Source organism: Aspergillus brunneoviolaceus (assembly GCF_003184695.1).
Source record: "Aspergillus brunneoviolaceus CBS 621.78 unplaced genomic scaffold BO95scaffold_2, whole genome shotgun sequence".
Lineage (NCBI taxonomy): Eukaryota > Fungi > Ascomycota > Eurotiomycetes > Eurotiales > Aspergillaceae > Aspergillus > Aspergillus brunneoviolaceus.
Genome location: NW_020290732.1, coordinates 498,201 through 510,121, shown reverse-complemented (window position 1 = coordinate 510,121; position 11,921 = coordinate 498,201). Strand labels below are relative to the sequence as shown.

The 11,921-nt window shown below is 52.1% G+C and overlaps 3 protein-coding genes across 3 annotated transcripts; 2 read left to right on the top strand and 1 right to left on the bottom strand.

Annotated features, from left to right (window-relative positions):
- Positions 1-1,400: 1,400 nt before the first annotated feature.
- On the top strand, positions 1,401-2,332 carry BO95DRAFT_350590 (putative acetyl xylan esterase (Axe1); the record flags this gene model as incomplete). Its single annotated transcript, XM_025582043.1, has 3 exons — positions 1,401-1,833; positions 1,990-2,075; positions 2,138-2,332. 3 exons carry the CDS (start codon positions 1,401-1,403, stop codon positions 2,330-2,332), a joined length of 714 nt encoding a protein of 237 aa, XP_025447692.1.
- A 457-nt stretch (positions 2,333-2,789) lies between these two features.
- On the bottom strand, positions 2,790-4,950 carry BO95DRAFT_492351 (fungal specific transcription factor domain-containing protein; the record flags this gene model as incomplete). Its single annotated transcript, XM_025590699.1, has 6 exons — positions 2,790-3,112; positions 3,190-3,547; positions 3,611-4,080; positions 4,135-4,326; positions 4,441-4,706; positions 4,764-4,950. The coding sequence occupies 6 exons, from the start codon at positions 4,948-4,950 to the stop codon at positions 2,936-2,938; spliced, it is 1,650 nt and encodes a 549-aa protein (XP_025447691.1). The 3' UTR covers positions 2,790-2,935.
- A 1,143-nt stretch (positions 4,951-6,093) lies between these two features.
- BO95DRAFT_510233 (ABC-transporter) lies at positions 6,094-11,033 on the top strand (the record flags this gene model as incomplete). Its single annotated transcript, XM_025591333.1, has 4 exons — positions 6,094-6,697; positions 6,759-8,912; positions 8,971-9,666; positions 9,728-11,033. The coding sequence occupies 4 exons, from the start codon at positions 6,094-6,096 to the stop codon at positions 10,588-10,590; spliced, it is 4,317 nt and encodes a 1,438-aa protein (XP_025447690.1). The 3' UTR covers positions 10,591-11,033.
- Positions 11,034-11,921: the final 888 nt, after the last annotated feature.

Below are 11,921 nucleotides of genomic sequence, written 5' to 3'. Positions count from 1 at the left end.
GGGGCAAGATCTCCAGCTAGGTGTCCGAGCGTGGGATGCGCTTGCAATCCGATAAAAGGAAAATTTGGGACTTATTGTTGAGTTCCTCTGCGGTCCGCGACGCGACGATATTTATAGCTGTGCAATACGCTCTTTGTGCATGCTCAAGCATGATTGAGTCTAGGAATGGAAAACGGTCTTGGATGACTATTTTCTCCAGCTTCCGGGGCGGTGCAATGTCTTGAAGATTTTGAGTCAATCGTCCGTGATGACCAGGCAATGCCCGCAGATACGACGGAAGCAGTAGTGAAAAGCAAATGATAATGCTAGATTTAAGCTTAAAACTTTGTCTCAAACCCCGTTTGTCTGGTCGGTGTAAAGTATAGTTGACGCGTCATCAAGCGCTCATCGCAGACCCGTTATATCTTTAATCTAATTAAAAAAAGAAATTGAAGTATATCAGGACTTGGAACTTGAGGACCAGAAGATATCAGAGTGGAGTCGGCCGAAGTTAATCTAAATAGAGAGCAATATTCTACTGATGTATGAACAGGCGGGTTGCTGCTACAAATCCTAGTCTGTCTCCAGTTTATGCTAGATTTAAGCTTAGAACTTTGTCTCAAACCCTGTTTGCTTGATCTCTGTAAAGTCTAGATGATGGATGCGTCATGAAGCGCCGATCGCAGACGCGTTGTCTCTTCAGTAGGCTTGGAAGAAGAGGTTATTGTCGGGACTCGGAACTCGGGGAACGGAGGGTATCAGAGTGGATTCGGCCGAAGTTACCCCAAATAGAGGGCAACATCCCACCGATGTATGGACGGGCGGGGCGCTACTCTAAAATCTAGCCTGTCTCAATACTAACATTTTTCTGCATGGGGCAAAGTCCAGTGTGAAGCCACGTGAAGGGAAATAATTGTAGTTCATGAGTGTGGCAAAGGATGAAGGATGTTCAGGTCACCGAGGAAGTTAGGGTTACTATGGATGGTACCTCAGGCATCACCCGCCCCGGTGGGTGTGAAGCCATGTTCCTGAAGACCAGCCTGATATGGGCCCTGCCAGCTGCAGATTTTCGTAGACGTAGACGGTGGAGATATGCAAGCACTTTATTTTGCTAGCGCCAGTCCTGCCGTGTGTGAGGAGAAGATATCCGCACATAGTGCTACGCGTATGCCACTACACCTTTAGAGGGCCCATCTCCGATGGACCCTGGTGATAAGAATGACTCAATTGACTGGGATACTTCTTACCTGAGACCGCTATGTGTTAGTAAGTACAATTACACTTGTTCCCAATGAATCAAAACTCCCGGCACCCCGCCGAGTCCCGCCTCCAGCCATCTACATAAAATACGCTGCCAACCTTCCCCAACTCCCTTCCAAGCCAACACAAGCAACTTCATCGATACAACCCACCTCAGCATCATGATCGCCAATACTCTGACTTTTCTCGCGCTCAACGCGTTGATTGGCCTCTCTCAGGCCGCACTCACCAATAGCACCGAGTGCGCCGACGTCCACTTCATGCTGGCTCGCGGGACCACCGAGAACTACCCCGGAACCACTTACACCATGGCGGAACTGGCGGCGGCAAACATGACTACTCTGACTACCAACTACGAGAGCATCATCTATCCCGCCGTCAGCGAAACCAGCTCGGACAGCTACTTCGTTGGGCGGGCGGCGGTCGGCAGCCAGGTCAACCGCTATGCTGCCGCGTGTCCTCGCTCCAAGATCGTCCTGATCTCCTACTCCCAGGGTGCCATGATCGTTGGAGATGCTCTTGCTGGCGGCGGCGGCGACTCGACCTTGGGCAATGCCACCGAGCCGCTGATCTCGGAGGAGGTCTCGAAGCATAGTAGGCTTACCTCCCTCCACTTCTCCCCGTGTACTCATACGAAGCCGAGATGCCCAGTAGCCACAGCACATAAACTCTGGCGTCTTAACTGTCAACTTCTGAATGCTCGTCTTCCTGTGGGGGTTTACTAACCTCGGGTGACCCCTTGCTATATAGTTGCTGCGAACGTCTACTACGGCAACCCGCGCCACGCCCCCTACCAGCCCTACAACATGGGTAACAACACCTGGAACGTCACCGGAGTAAGTTCTCATTCTCATTACATGCTTTCCTCCACCCTTCTATGGCTAATCACCACCGCAAGAGATACCCCCGCCTCGACTACCAGATCAACTACCTCCACGACCGTTACCGCCACGTCACCGCGGACTGGTGCAATAACGGTGATGGCGTCTGCTCCCCCTCCGAGGGCGCAGATAGTCTGTCGCTCCACATGGCGTACGCGAGTGACTATGATCCGATCGCTGCCGCTTGGATTGTTGAGAAGCTTGGTGCCTAGGCTTTCGTTGCTCGGGGGGAAGGTAAGGAAATTGTCCCTTGGGCAATGGCGGGTCACTTCCGAGTTTCTGTCGACACCTTTCGGTGTCTATACGAGTGCATGGTTCAAGAAAGTAGTTCCTGGCTTTGCTAGTCTTGTCCACCCATGTCCATATCTAGCTTGTATATGGGTTCCTCCGCGACCTTACTAAACAATATTGTTTCTATGATTTTGGAAGTGTAGCCAGGAGGTGGCGACTAGGGCTAAGGGGCTAGTACTCTTCCAGCTTGCACTCGTCATGTATATGGTACCGTATGTATATTGATCATTGCTTGGAAGTTGGGGAATGGTCATAGGAGATGATGTGGTTCTTGTTATCATAAAATAGTCTAAGATGATAGACAAATGTATGTTTCAGTGGTGCGGGAATTCGTCACTCGCATTTGAGCATCGAGGTCTTCTATTCACTGGTATGTGCTTATTAAATCTCAACACCGATAGACAAGACCCTGTCCTGGTATGAGGGTTGAGTCGCGGCTGTTGTCACTTCCCCGTGAGCGATACTGTCGAACGAATCACTCTCTTAAATTTCGAATTCTCTTCTGCGTCAATAGGCTAGACGACCTAAGGTCCTGAGGATTGAGGACTCCACAGAGCAGCATTGAACATGAACGCCAGGTCCATGGTCGGGAACATCGAAGTGCCCAAGATCGGTTGCAGTGGATCTTCGGGGTAGAACAGATGGTCTGGGTTCGCTGCTGATGTATTGAGATATTCGGTAAGGGAGACTGTTTCATCATTCTGGTATTGAAATGTGCTTGTGTTAGAGCGTCATGGATGGACAATAAAGAAGGGATTGGGTGGCAGAAGCGGCTTACAGCCGTGTGGCTGGAATCACCAGCGCTTTGCGGGTCGGGGACTGGCTGGTAAGCCAGCGGTGGTACGTTGTGGTCTGATCGCCGGCGATGGGGGTTGCTGTTGGTGGTGCTGCCTGAGGCATCTGGCTGCTGCTGCGACCTGGCGCGTAGATTCTGCACGAACTCTCGCGCGATATGCGAGAACTCGGCGGGTGTCGACGGCGGCAAGGAGCCTTTGTTGCTGAGATCCCACCGACTGAAAAACCCGGCTGCTATGTCCAGATAGGCAAGGTTGGTGTTGGTCTCTGCGTGGAAAGGATTGTGGATGACGAAGTCGAAAATGACAAAGACTGCGGAGATGGGAACAATGCCGAGCTCCCTGCTTAAGGCCGTCAGTGATCCGTGAGGAAGTATGGGGACAGAGTTGGGAGGGAGGAACTACCACACAGGCACATGAGCTTCATGATCGATGTGGCGGCAGTCATAGATCACGGCTCGCGCTGTCTCCATAAGTTGGCGCTTGGTTTCCTGGTCAGGCTCACCCGGTTGGGCGGCGGTGAGATGGATTCGAAGGCGACATAGGGTCATCAGCAAGGCATGATAAATGGAGCGCAATTGAAGTCCCATCTCATGCGCACATGAGTTGCTGAAATTCGCAGACCGAAATGGTTGACTGGGCTGGAATTCTGGGCTCAGGGAGGAAGCCCATGCTTCTAATTCGGCAGACATAGAACTGATGGCTGCAATTCGTTCCGCTTTGGGCATCTGAGCCGCACTCACAGAGAAGAGACGCTCATACATTCGTGACATCAACCGGCCCAGGCGGGCGGTGGTTAAGAGCCAGTCCAGCTGGCCGACCACCGCCTCGGGCACATCTGGCACAGGGCAGCCAATGTCATACTCGGGGATCATCTAAAACATGGCTTAACAATGTGTCATTCTTGTTGAAGGTTGGGATCACCTTACCGAAGCACGTCCTCGAAAGAAGCACGTTACTTGTTCCTGCCAATATATGACCCAAAACACCCTATGGCAAAGCTTTTCGTCCTCTGTCAGTATGTAGGCTGCGTTGTAGCCTAGGACTTGCACCATTCTTGCAGCCTCAGAGATTAAGGTTTCCCCTATTTGCACACAGGAAAAACTTGACGCAAACAGTGCCTAGGGCCAGCGTTAGCCCAGAAGGTCGACCACATGAACACTGATCACGAACCATAGCTGTTAAGGCCTGCTGGACGTCAGTTGATGCTTTGTTCAGGTATCCATGAGACGCACCTGAACGTTGAACAAACCTTCAGAAGGCCCAAGGAGATTGGGGAATAGTCCTAATGCCACCTGAAAATACTTCCACGCTTTCCCTTGCCCCGGCTTGAAGGAGCCACCTTCAGTATATTGACATCCTGATGCCAGAACAGTATGATATAAGGCACTGAATGGGGCACTCTCTACCAGTAGTTCCGCGAGTCGAGGTCCAAAAGCTTGTTGTTCGAATTTAGTGCGATCGAGGAAAGGCGAAATGGGATGCAGGGCTTCAAAATATGCTAGAAGACCCACCATTAATACATCCCTTCAGCCACGGTGGGGGAACCTTGACTGACCGGCTATGTAGCGAGCGGCATCATCGGGGGCAGCATAGACGGGAGATTCCGGGCTGCGGAACCTGATTCCAGCGTCATGAACATGCTGATGCATATGCTGCCCCATGCCCTCGAGAAGATCCCGTAGTCTTGTGTGACCAAGGATAGCGGTAAGGGAGCGGATGTGGCTTTCGGAGAAGAACGCCATCCCGGTACTGAGAACTACTACAGATCGTTAGCTTTTGTACGAGTGCGGACATGATGTTGACCGTTACCATGGTTCTCGTGGGTCTGTTCTGGTAAGCTTGGCACAATTGCACTGATCAAGGGAGCCGAACCTTGAAGATAGAGCATGCGCCACGGTTCCTTCCGTCCGCGCGTCGGTCAACAAGGATGTGGTCGACATACAACCGTGAGCCATCCGTAGGCGTGGAGGTAGAGAACGGAGTACGAATGCCATCGGAAGCAGACAAGCTTGCTTTCATCGAGTATACATCAGGACTCAACTTTGTGGATCTAGTTGATCACCTCCTACCTGGACTAGGCCCTGCGGCGGACTCCTTGGGTTTTAATTGCCGCCGTGTCAGACTAAAGTTACAGCGAATGTTCCGTTTCTGCGACAACAAGTTCAGTGTCCACCATAGAGAGACGCATCTACCACTGGCGTCTGCAAATAGCATAGCGTACCTGACACTGGGTGCAAAAGGCGCTTGTTGGTGGTCCTAACGCTCACATCAATATCAGATCACTGAACAGACAGGCACTTTAGAGCAGTGCATATGACGAGCGACAAAGGAGAAACTTACGTAAGCAGCGAATCTTCCTCGCCTTGCAGTTATCGCAAGACTTGGCGACTCGAGGTTGAAGTCGGTCTGGCATCTGTGGATTCAATTGTGTGCAGTTGGCCCGGGCATGGGCATCGATTGGCATTGATGGGAAGCGATGAAAGTGAGGTTGAAGACCGAGGGGCGATGAAGATAAGACGGGACGGACGGAGTTCCTCAGCTCCGCGGTCATGTGACTTCGGGTCTCGGAAGTCAAGCAAGCCCCTTCCAGCTTCTCAATTCTCGGCTCTCGATCCAACTCCGACGGTCTTTATCCACTTCAACTTCACATGCAACCAAAGAGAAAGTCCCTTCTGGAAGATGAATGCCCCTAAGTGGGCCCAGCCATCACCAGTTCCCATCTGGTGGTGTGTCGTTAGGCCCATCATTTTTCAAGCTCTTATCATTGCTCTCGCACCCCCCACTCATTTATAAACCATGGCATCCGACGCTTTATCTACCTTTCGACCTTTGTCGCGTCCTCCTCCCATCGATAGATCGTGGCACTCTCGACGAATAAACTTACTATGAGCACCCAGAACGAGACGGCAACCAATTCCGATGATGAATCGGCAGCAAACGATACGTCCTGGCCCGAGAATGGCCACGAGGAACTGAGAAAGATCGCCACTCGACAATCTACCAAATCAGCAGCTGAAGCCAAAGGCTCACATGAAGCCCAATCGGCAGCTCTTGACCCTCGAAGCCCAGGCTTTGATTATATGGCATGGACAAAGCACCAAGTGGAACAATTCGAGAGAGACAGAACCGCAAGACGAACAGGGGTGGCTTTCAGGAATGCCACTGTGCAGGGCCATGGCGCAGAAATCCAAATCCAACATACTGTCGCGTCGAATCTTCTAGCTCCAGTACAGGGAAGTCTATCGCGGCGTGGCAAACAGAAGAAAACAATTCTGCACGACGTTCACGGGAGTCTCGAGCACGGTGAGATGCTACTGGTGCTCGGTAGACCAGGAGCTGGGTGCTCGACTTTCCTGAAAACCCTGGCTGCTGAGATGGAGGGACTTGACTTGTCCGCAGATGCAGTCCTCAATTATGATGGGATCTTGCAACCGGAGATGAAGAAGTACTACAAGGGAGAGATTCTTTATAACCAAGAAGTCGAAAAACGTGAGCCGCCGCAAGCCTCTGCCTCAATTTGGCATATGTATGCTGCTAAACATTCAACCAGATTTTCCTCATCTCACCGTGAGCCAAACACTTGATTTCGCCGCAGCGGCACGCGCCCCCAAGATTCGCCCTGATGGAATGTCTCGAAATGAGTACACCACGCACATGCGGGGTGTAGTGATGGCGATATTCGGTTTATCACATACGGTCAACACGAAGGTTGGCAATGACTTTGTTCGCGGCGTCAGTGGAGGGGAGCGCAAGCGCGTATCAATTGCAGAGATGGCGCTGGCAGGCTCGCCGCTTTGCTGCTGGGACAATGCCACCCGCGGTCTGGACTCGGCGTCTTCTTTGGACTTTGTCAAGGCACTGCAGATTGGTTCCAAGGTCTTCGGAACAACGCACATAGCCACGCTCTATCAACCATCGCAGGCAATTTACCATCTCTTCGACAAGGTGGCAGTCTTGTACGAGGGACGTGAGATCTTCTTCGGCCTTGCCTCGCAAGCGAAACAGTATTTCCAGAGCATGGGCTGGCATTGCCCTGCCAGGCAGACGACTGCGGACTTCTTGACCAGTGTGACGAACCCTAACGAGCGGCAAGCTTCGACGGGCTTTGAGGATAAGGTCCCCAGGACACCTGAAGAATTTGAAGCACACTGGCGAAACAGTCAGGAATATCAGCAACTCATGCAGGAAATATCAGACTACGAAGCAAGATACACCAGCAATTCCGAATCCACCCAAGCGTTCAAAGAGAGTCATGTCATGCGTCAAGCTCGACACGCCCGTCCAAAGTCTCCCTACTTGATCACTGTCCCCATGCAGATCAAGATATGCATGGTCCGGTTCTACCAACGCGTATGGAATGATCTACCGTCCACCTTAACCCTGATGATTGGCCAGATTGTCTTCTCGCTGATTATCGGGTCCCTCTTCTATGGATTACCGTTCGGAACGCAGGACTTTAGCTCCAAAATGTCCGCGTTGTTTTTCGCGATTCTTCTCAACTCTCTACTCACGGTGTCCGAAATTCAGAATCTCTATGCGCAACGTCCAATAGTGGAGAAACATGCTTCGTACGCCTTCTATCACCCGTTCTCGGAGGCCCTAGCCGGCGTATGTGCGGATTTTCCAATCAAACTCGCAAACAGTCTGGCTTTCAATATTATTTTCTATTTTATGTGTGGACTACGCTACGATGCTGGCCCATTCTTTGTCTTCTATCTATTTGTGACAATGGCTCTATTGTGTATGAGCCAGGTCTTCCGTTCCCTGGCAGCCGTGTCGAAGGCGATCCCACAGGCACTTGCGGCGGCGGGTGTCATTCTACTCGCAACAGTGATCTATACCGGCTACCTTCTCCCGCAACCCAGCATGCACCCTTGGTTCAAATGGATCTCTTACATCAACCCGCTCCGATACGCATTCGAGGCTCTGGCTGTGAATGAGTTTCATGGTCGGAATTTCCCTTGTTCCGCCGTGATTCCCGCATACCCGGGGTTTACCAGCGGATCTGGCTCCTACTTCATCTGTGGCGAGAAGGGCGCGATTGCTGGGGAATTGTTCGTCAGCGGAGATCGGTATCTCTCCGTGAGCTACGGCTATGAGTATCAACATCTGTGGAGAAATTTCGGCATCCTCTGTGCCTTCACCATCGCCTTTCTCGCTTTCTACCTGGTGGCGACCGAACTCAACTCCCGCTCGTTTTCCGGGGCTCAGAGCCTGCTTTTCCGTCACGGCCATGTCCCCCTCGCATTTCAACAATACATCCAGGAGCCTGGGGCTTCGGTTCTCACTGCACCTCAGGACAAAGAGGAAACAGAGCCTCCATTGCCGCCGCACCGCGACACGTTCACCTGGCGTAATGTCTGCTACGATATCGAAATCCAAAAGGAAAAGCGTCGTTTGCTGGACAATGTCAGCGGATGGGTGAAGCCTGGTACTCTGACTGCGTTGATGGGCGTGTCTGGTGCGGGAAAGACCACTCTGCTCAACGTTCTGGCCGGGCGCGTTTCGGTGGGCGTGGTGATGGGAGACATACTCGTTAATGGATCGCCTCTCGGGGCGAGCGTCCAACGCAGCACGGGGTACGTGCAACAACAGGGTCTACACCTGCACACTGCCACAGTTCGTGAATCATTACAGTTCTCCGCCCTGCTCCGACAGCCCAAGTCCGTTCCCGTGGCCGAAAAGTATGAGTTCGTGGAAAAAGGTAAGCGCGCGTCCGAAAGCATGGAACCCTGGACTGCAGTTGGCTGATACAATCCTAGTTATCCGCATGCTTAACATGGAGGAGTTCGCCGAAGCGGTCGTGGGCTTTCCGGGTGAAGGGCTGAATGTTGAGCAACGCAAGCTTCTTACCATTGGCGTCGAGCTCGCTGCTAAGCCTGCTTTGCTCTTGTTTCTGGACGAACCGACCTCCGGGCTGGACAGCCAGTCCTCGTGGACCATCATAGCCTTGCTGCGTAAGCTGGCCTCCAACGGACAGGCAATCTTGTGTACGATCCATCAACCCTCGGCGATGCTGTTCCAGCAATTTGATCGCCTCCTGTTTCTGGCTAAGGGTGGTCGTACTGTCTACTTTGGTGAGATCGGGTCAGAGTCCCGGACGATGCTGGACTATTTTGAGCGCCAGGGAGCGAGGAAGTGTGATAGCGCGGAGAATCCGGCCGAGTATATCCTCGAGCTCGCGGGTGCTGGAGTCAACAGGAAAGCCTCCCAGGATTGGCCTGCATTATGGAAGGCAAGTTCCGAAGCTGTGGAGGTGATGCGCATTCTTGAGCAAGACCCGTCACGCCCTCAGAGCAGCCGAACCGAGACCGATCCAGCAACTGAGTCCGAGGAGACCGCTTTTGCCATGCCGTTCAAGGATCAGTTTGCTGCTGTTCTTCGCCGCATATTTCAACAATACTGGCGATCGCCCGAGTACATCTACAGCAAGCTGGCCTTGGGAGTGCTTTCGGCTCGTAAGTTTGATTGACTGTTGCCCACCACAAACTCCTGGTATTCACTAACCCATTCATACAGTCTTCGTCGGCTTTTCCTTCTACCTACCTGGCACCTCGGAGCAAGGGCTGCAATCGTCAATTTTCTCCGTCTTTATGATGACCGCAATCTTCACGGCGTTAGTCCAACAGATCATGCCTCAGTTCATTGTGCAGCGCGACCTCTACGAAGTCCGCGAACAGCCGTCCAAAACCTACCACTGGGCCGCATTTCTAGGCGCTAACCTACTGGCTGAAGTCCCGTGTCAGATAATAGTCGCAATTCTCGTGTACGCCAGCTTCATCTACCCGGTTTACGGGATTGTGGACTCGCAGCGCCAGGGGGTACTCCTGCTCCTGATCGTGCAGTTCTTCGTGTACGGGTCGACCTTCGCGCACGCGGTGGTGGCCGTGCTCCCGGACGCCGAGACCGCGGGCCTGATCGCCACGATGCTCTTCAACATGACCCTGGTGTTCAACGGGGTACTCGTCCCGCCAGTCGCCCTGCCGGGCTTCTGGACTTTCATGTACCGCGTCTCCCCGATGACCTACCTGGTCAACGCGATCATCGCCACCGGCGTCAGCGGTCGTCCCGTGCACTGCGCCGACAAGGAACTGAGCGTCTTCGACGTCCCGCCTACTTACAGTACCTGTGGGGAATACATGGAGGCGTATCTTCAGGCGGCAGGAGATGCCGCGGGTACACTCCTCAACCCCAACAGCACCGAGCAATGCCAGTACTGCCCCCTGCAGGCTGCGGATCAGTACCTGGAGGGCCGCGAGATATACTACAGCCAGCGGTGGCGCAACTTTGGCCTGCTGTGGGCGTACATCGCATTCAACGTGGTGTTCGCGCTCGCGGTGTATTACTTCTTCCGGGTGCGCTCCTGGAAGAGAAAGGTCTGATTCATCGCTCGGCACACCCCCGACTTGGAACACAGTGCGCAGGGACTTGGCCTGTAAATGGCGCTGCTATACAGGATCGTAAGAGGACATCTTACTCGGTTCCAACAAACTCCTCTTTAAATCAATCATTTAGTTCTATCAAACTCCCCTTCAATTCCATTTTTAATCATTGATTCTTTCCTGTCGTCGCCGGATTCCACCGGTTTCTTGTGTCTGTGGTTGGTCCATCATTACCGCCCCGGTTCCTTGTGCAGTGTGTGCTGCTTGAGAAAATACCAAACACTGCCCAGAGTTGCAATTCCTTTTTTCCATCCCATGAAGGCACTTCACAAACACATATTATGTCAACTTTCAGACTGAAGATCCGTCAGTTATATATCTCTTGAATCGTTTCATAAACCCAGACTTCAATCGCACCATGAATGTGAGTCATAGATAAACTTTCTACAATCCCCTTCATTCCTCTTCTCTGTCTCTATTACTCGTTTCTTCATAGAAAATCTATCAATGTAATCAGTTCTACGAATTTCAATATGATAATTATTATAAACACAAATATTTTCGAAAAAGATTGATTCTCCATCCCATCGACTGCGTTCTCCTACCAAGAATCGTCTCAAGTGACACCGTATAGCCAAAAATAGGATCCACGAATATTTCTAGAGTCCCAAGGGCAAATGGAGGAAAAGCCCTCCTAACATGGAACATGACTTACATCATCGGCGAAAGTTGCATGTAGCCGCGTCACGTGCCGAGCACCACGTGGATCAAGCCCCAGCAGAAGCCCTAGTGGCTCAGTCCTGTGATCCAGGTCTGGTACATGCTCGCCATATCCGCGGCCATTGCAGTCTGGCATTCCACCTGTGGACAAGCAACGGACCTAAATTGGAAGATAACAAAACACTAAAGCTGCTAGTAAAAGGGGAAAAAGGTGGCGTGATAGTCGTGGCAGGTCCCAGTCCCGACACCCGAAGGACCTTGTCAGTCACGAAAGCCGAGACCCGAGACGCTTGGCAACTGACTTCCGGTGAGGGTCGAGGTTCGCGGGGATTGAACTTACAAATATCTGGTAGCTGGCTTATCAATGACTTTTTGCTCGGTTTCGGTAGATGAGGAACTGGATGGACATTGAGAGAAGAAATGGCGAGGGGACGATTGGAGATTTATCTGGGAACAGCTTATAAATACCTTAACTCTACAGCCGCTCGTCCTTGGCGGGCAGTTGGGGTTCCACGAAAAACAACGCCCAAATACCGGAAATAACAAATTGAACACTATCACCACCACAGCCCCAACTCGTAACAGAGAAACGATGGACTCTCCGCTTGCAC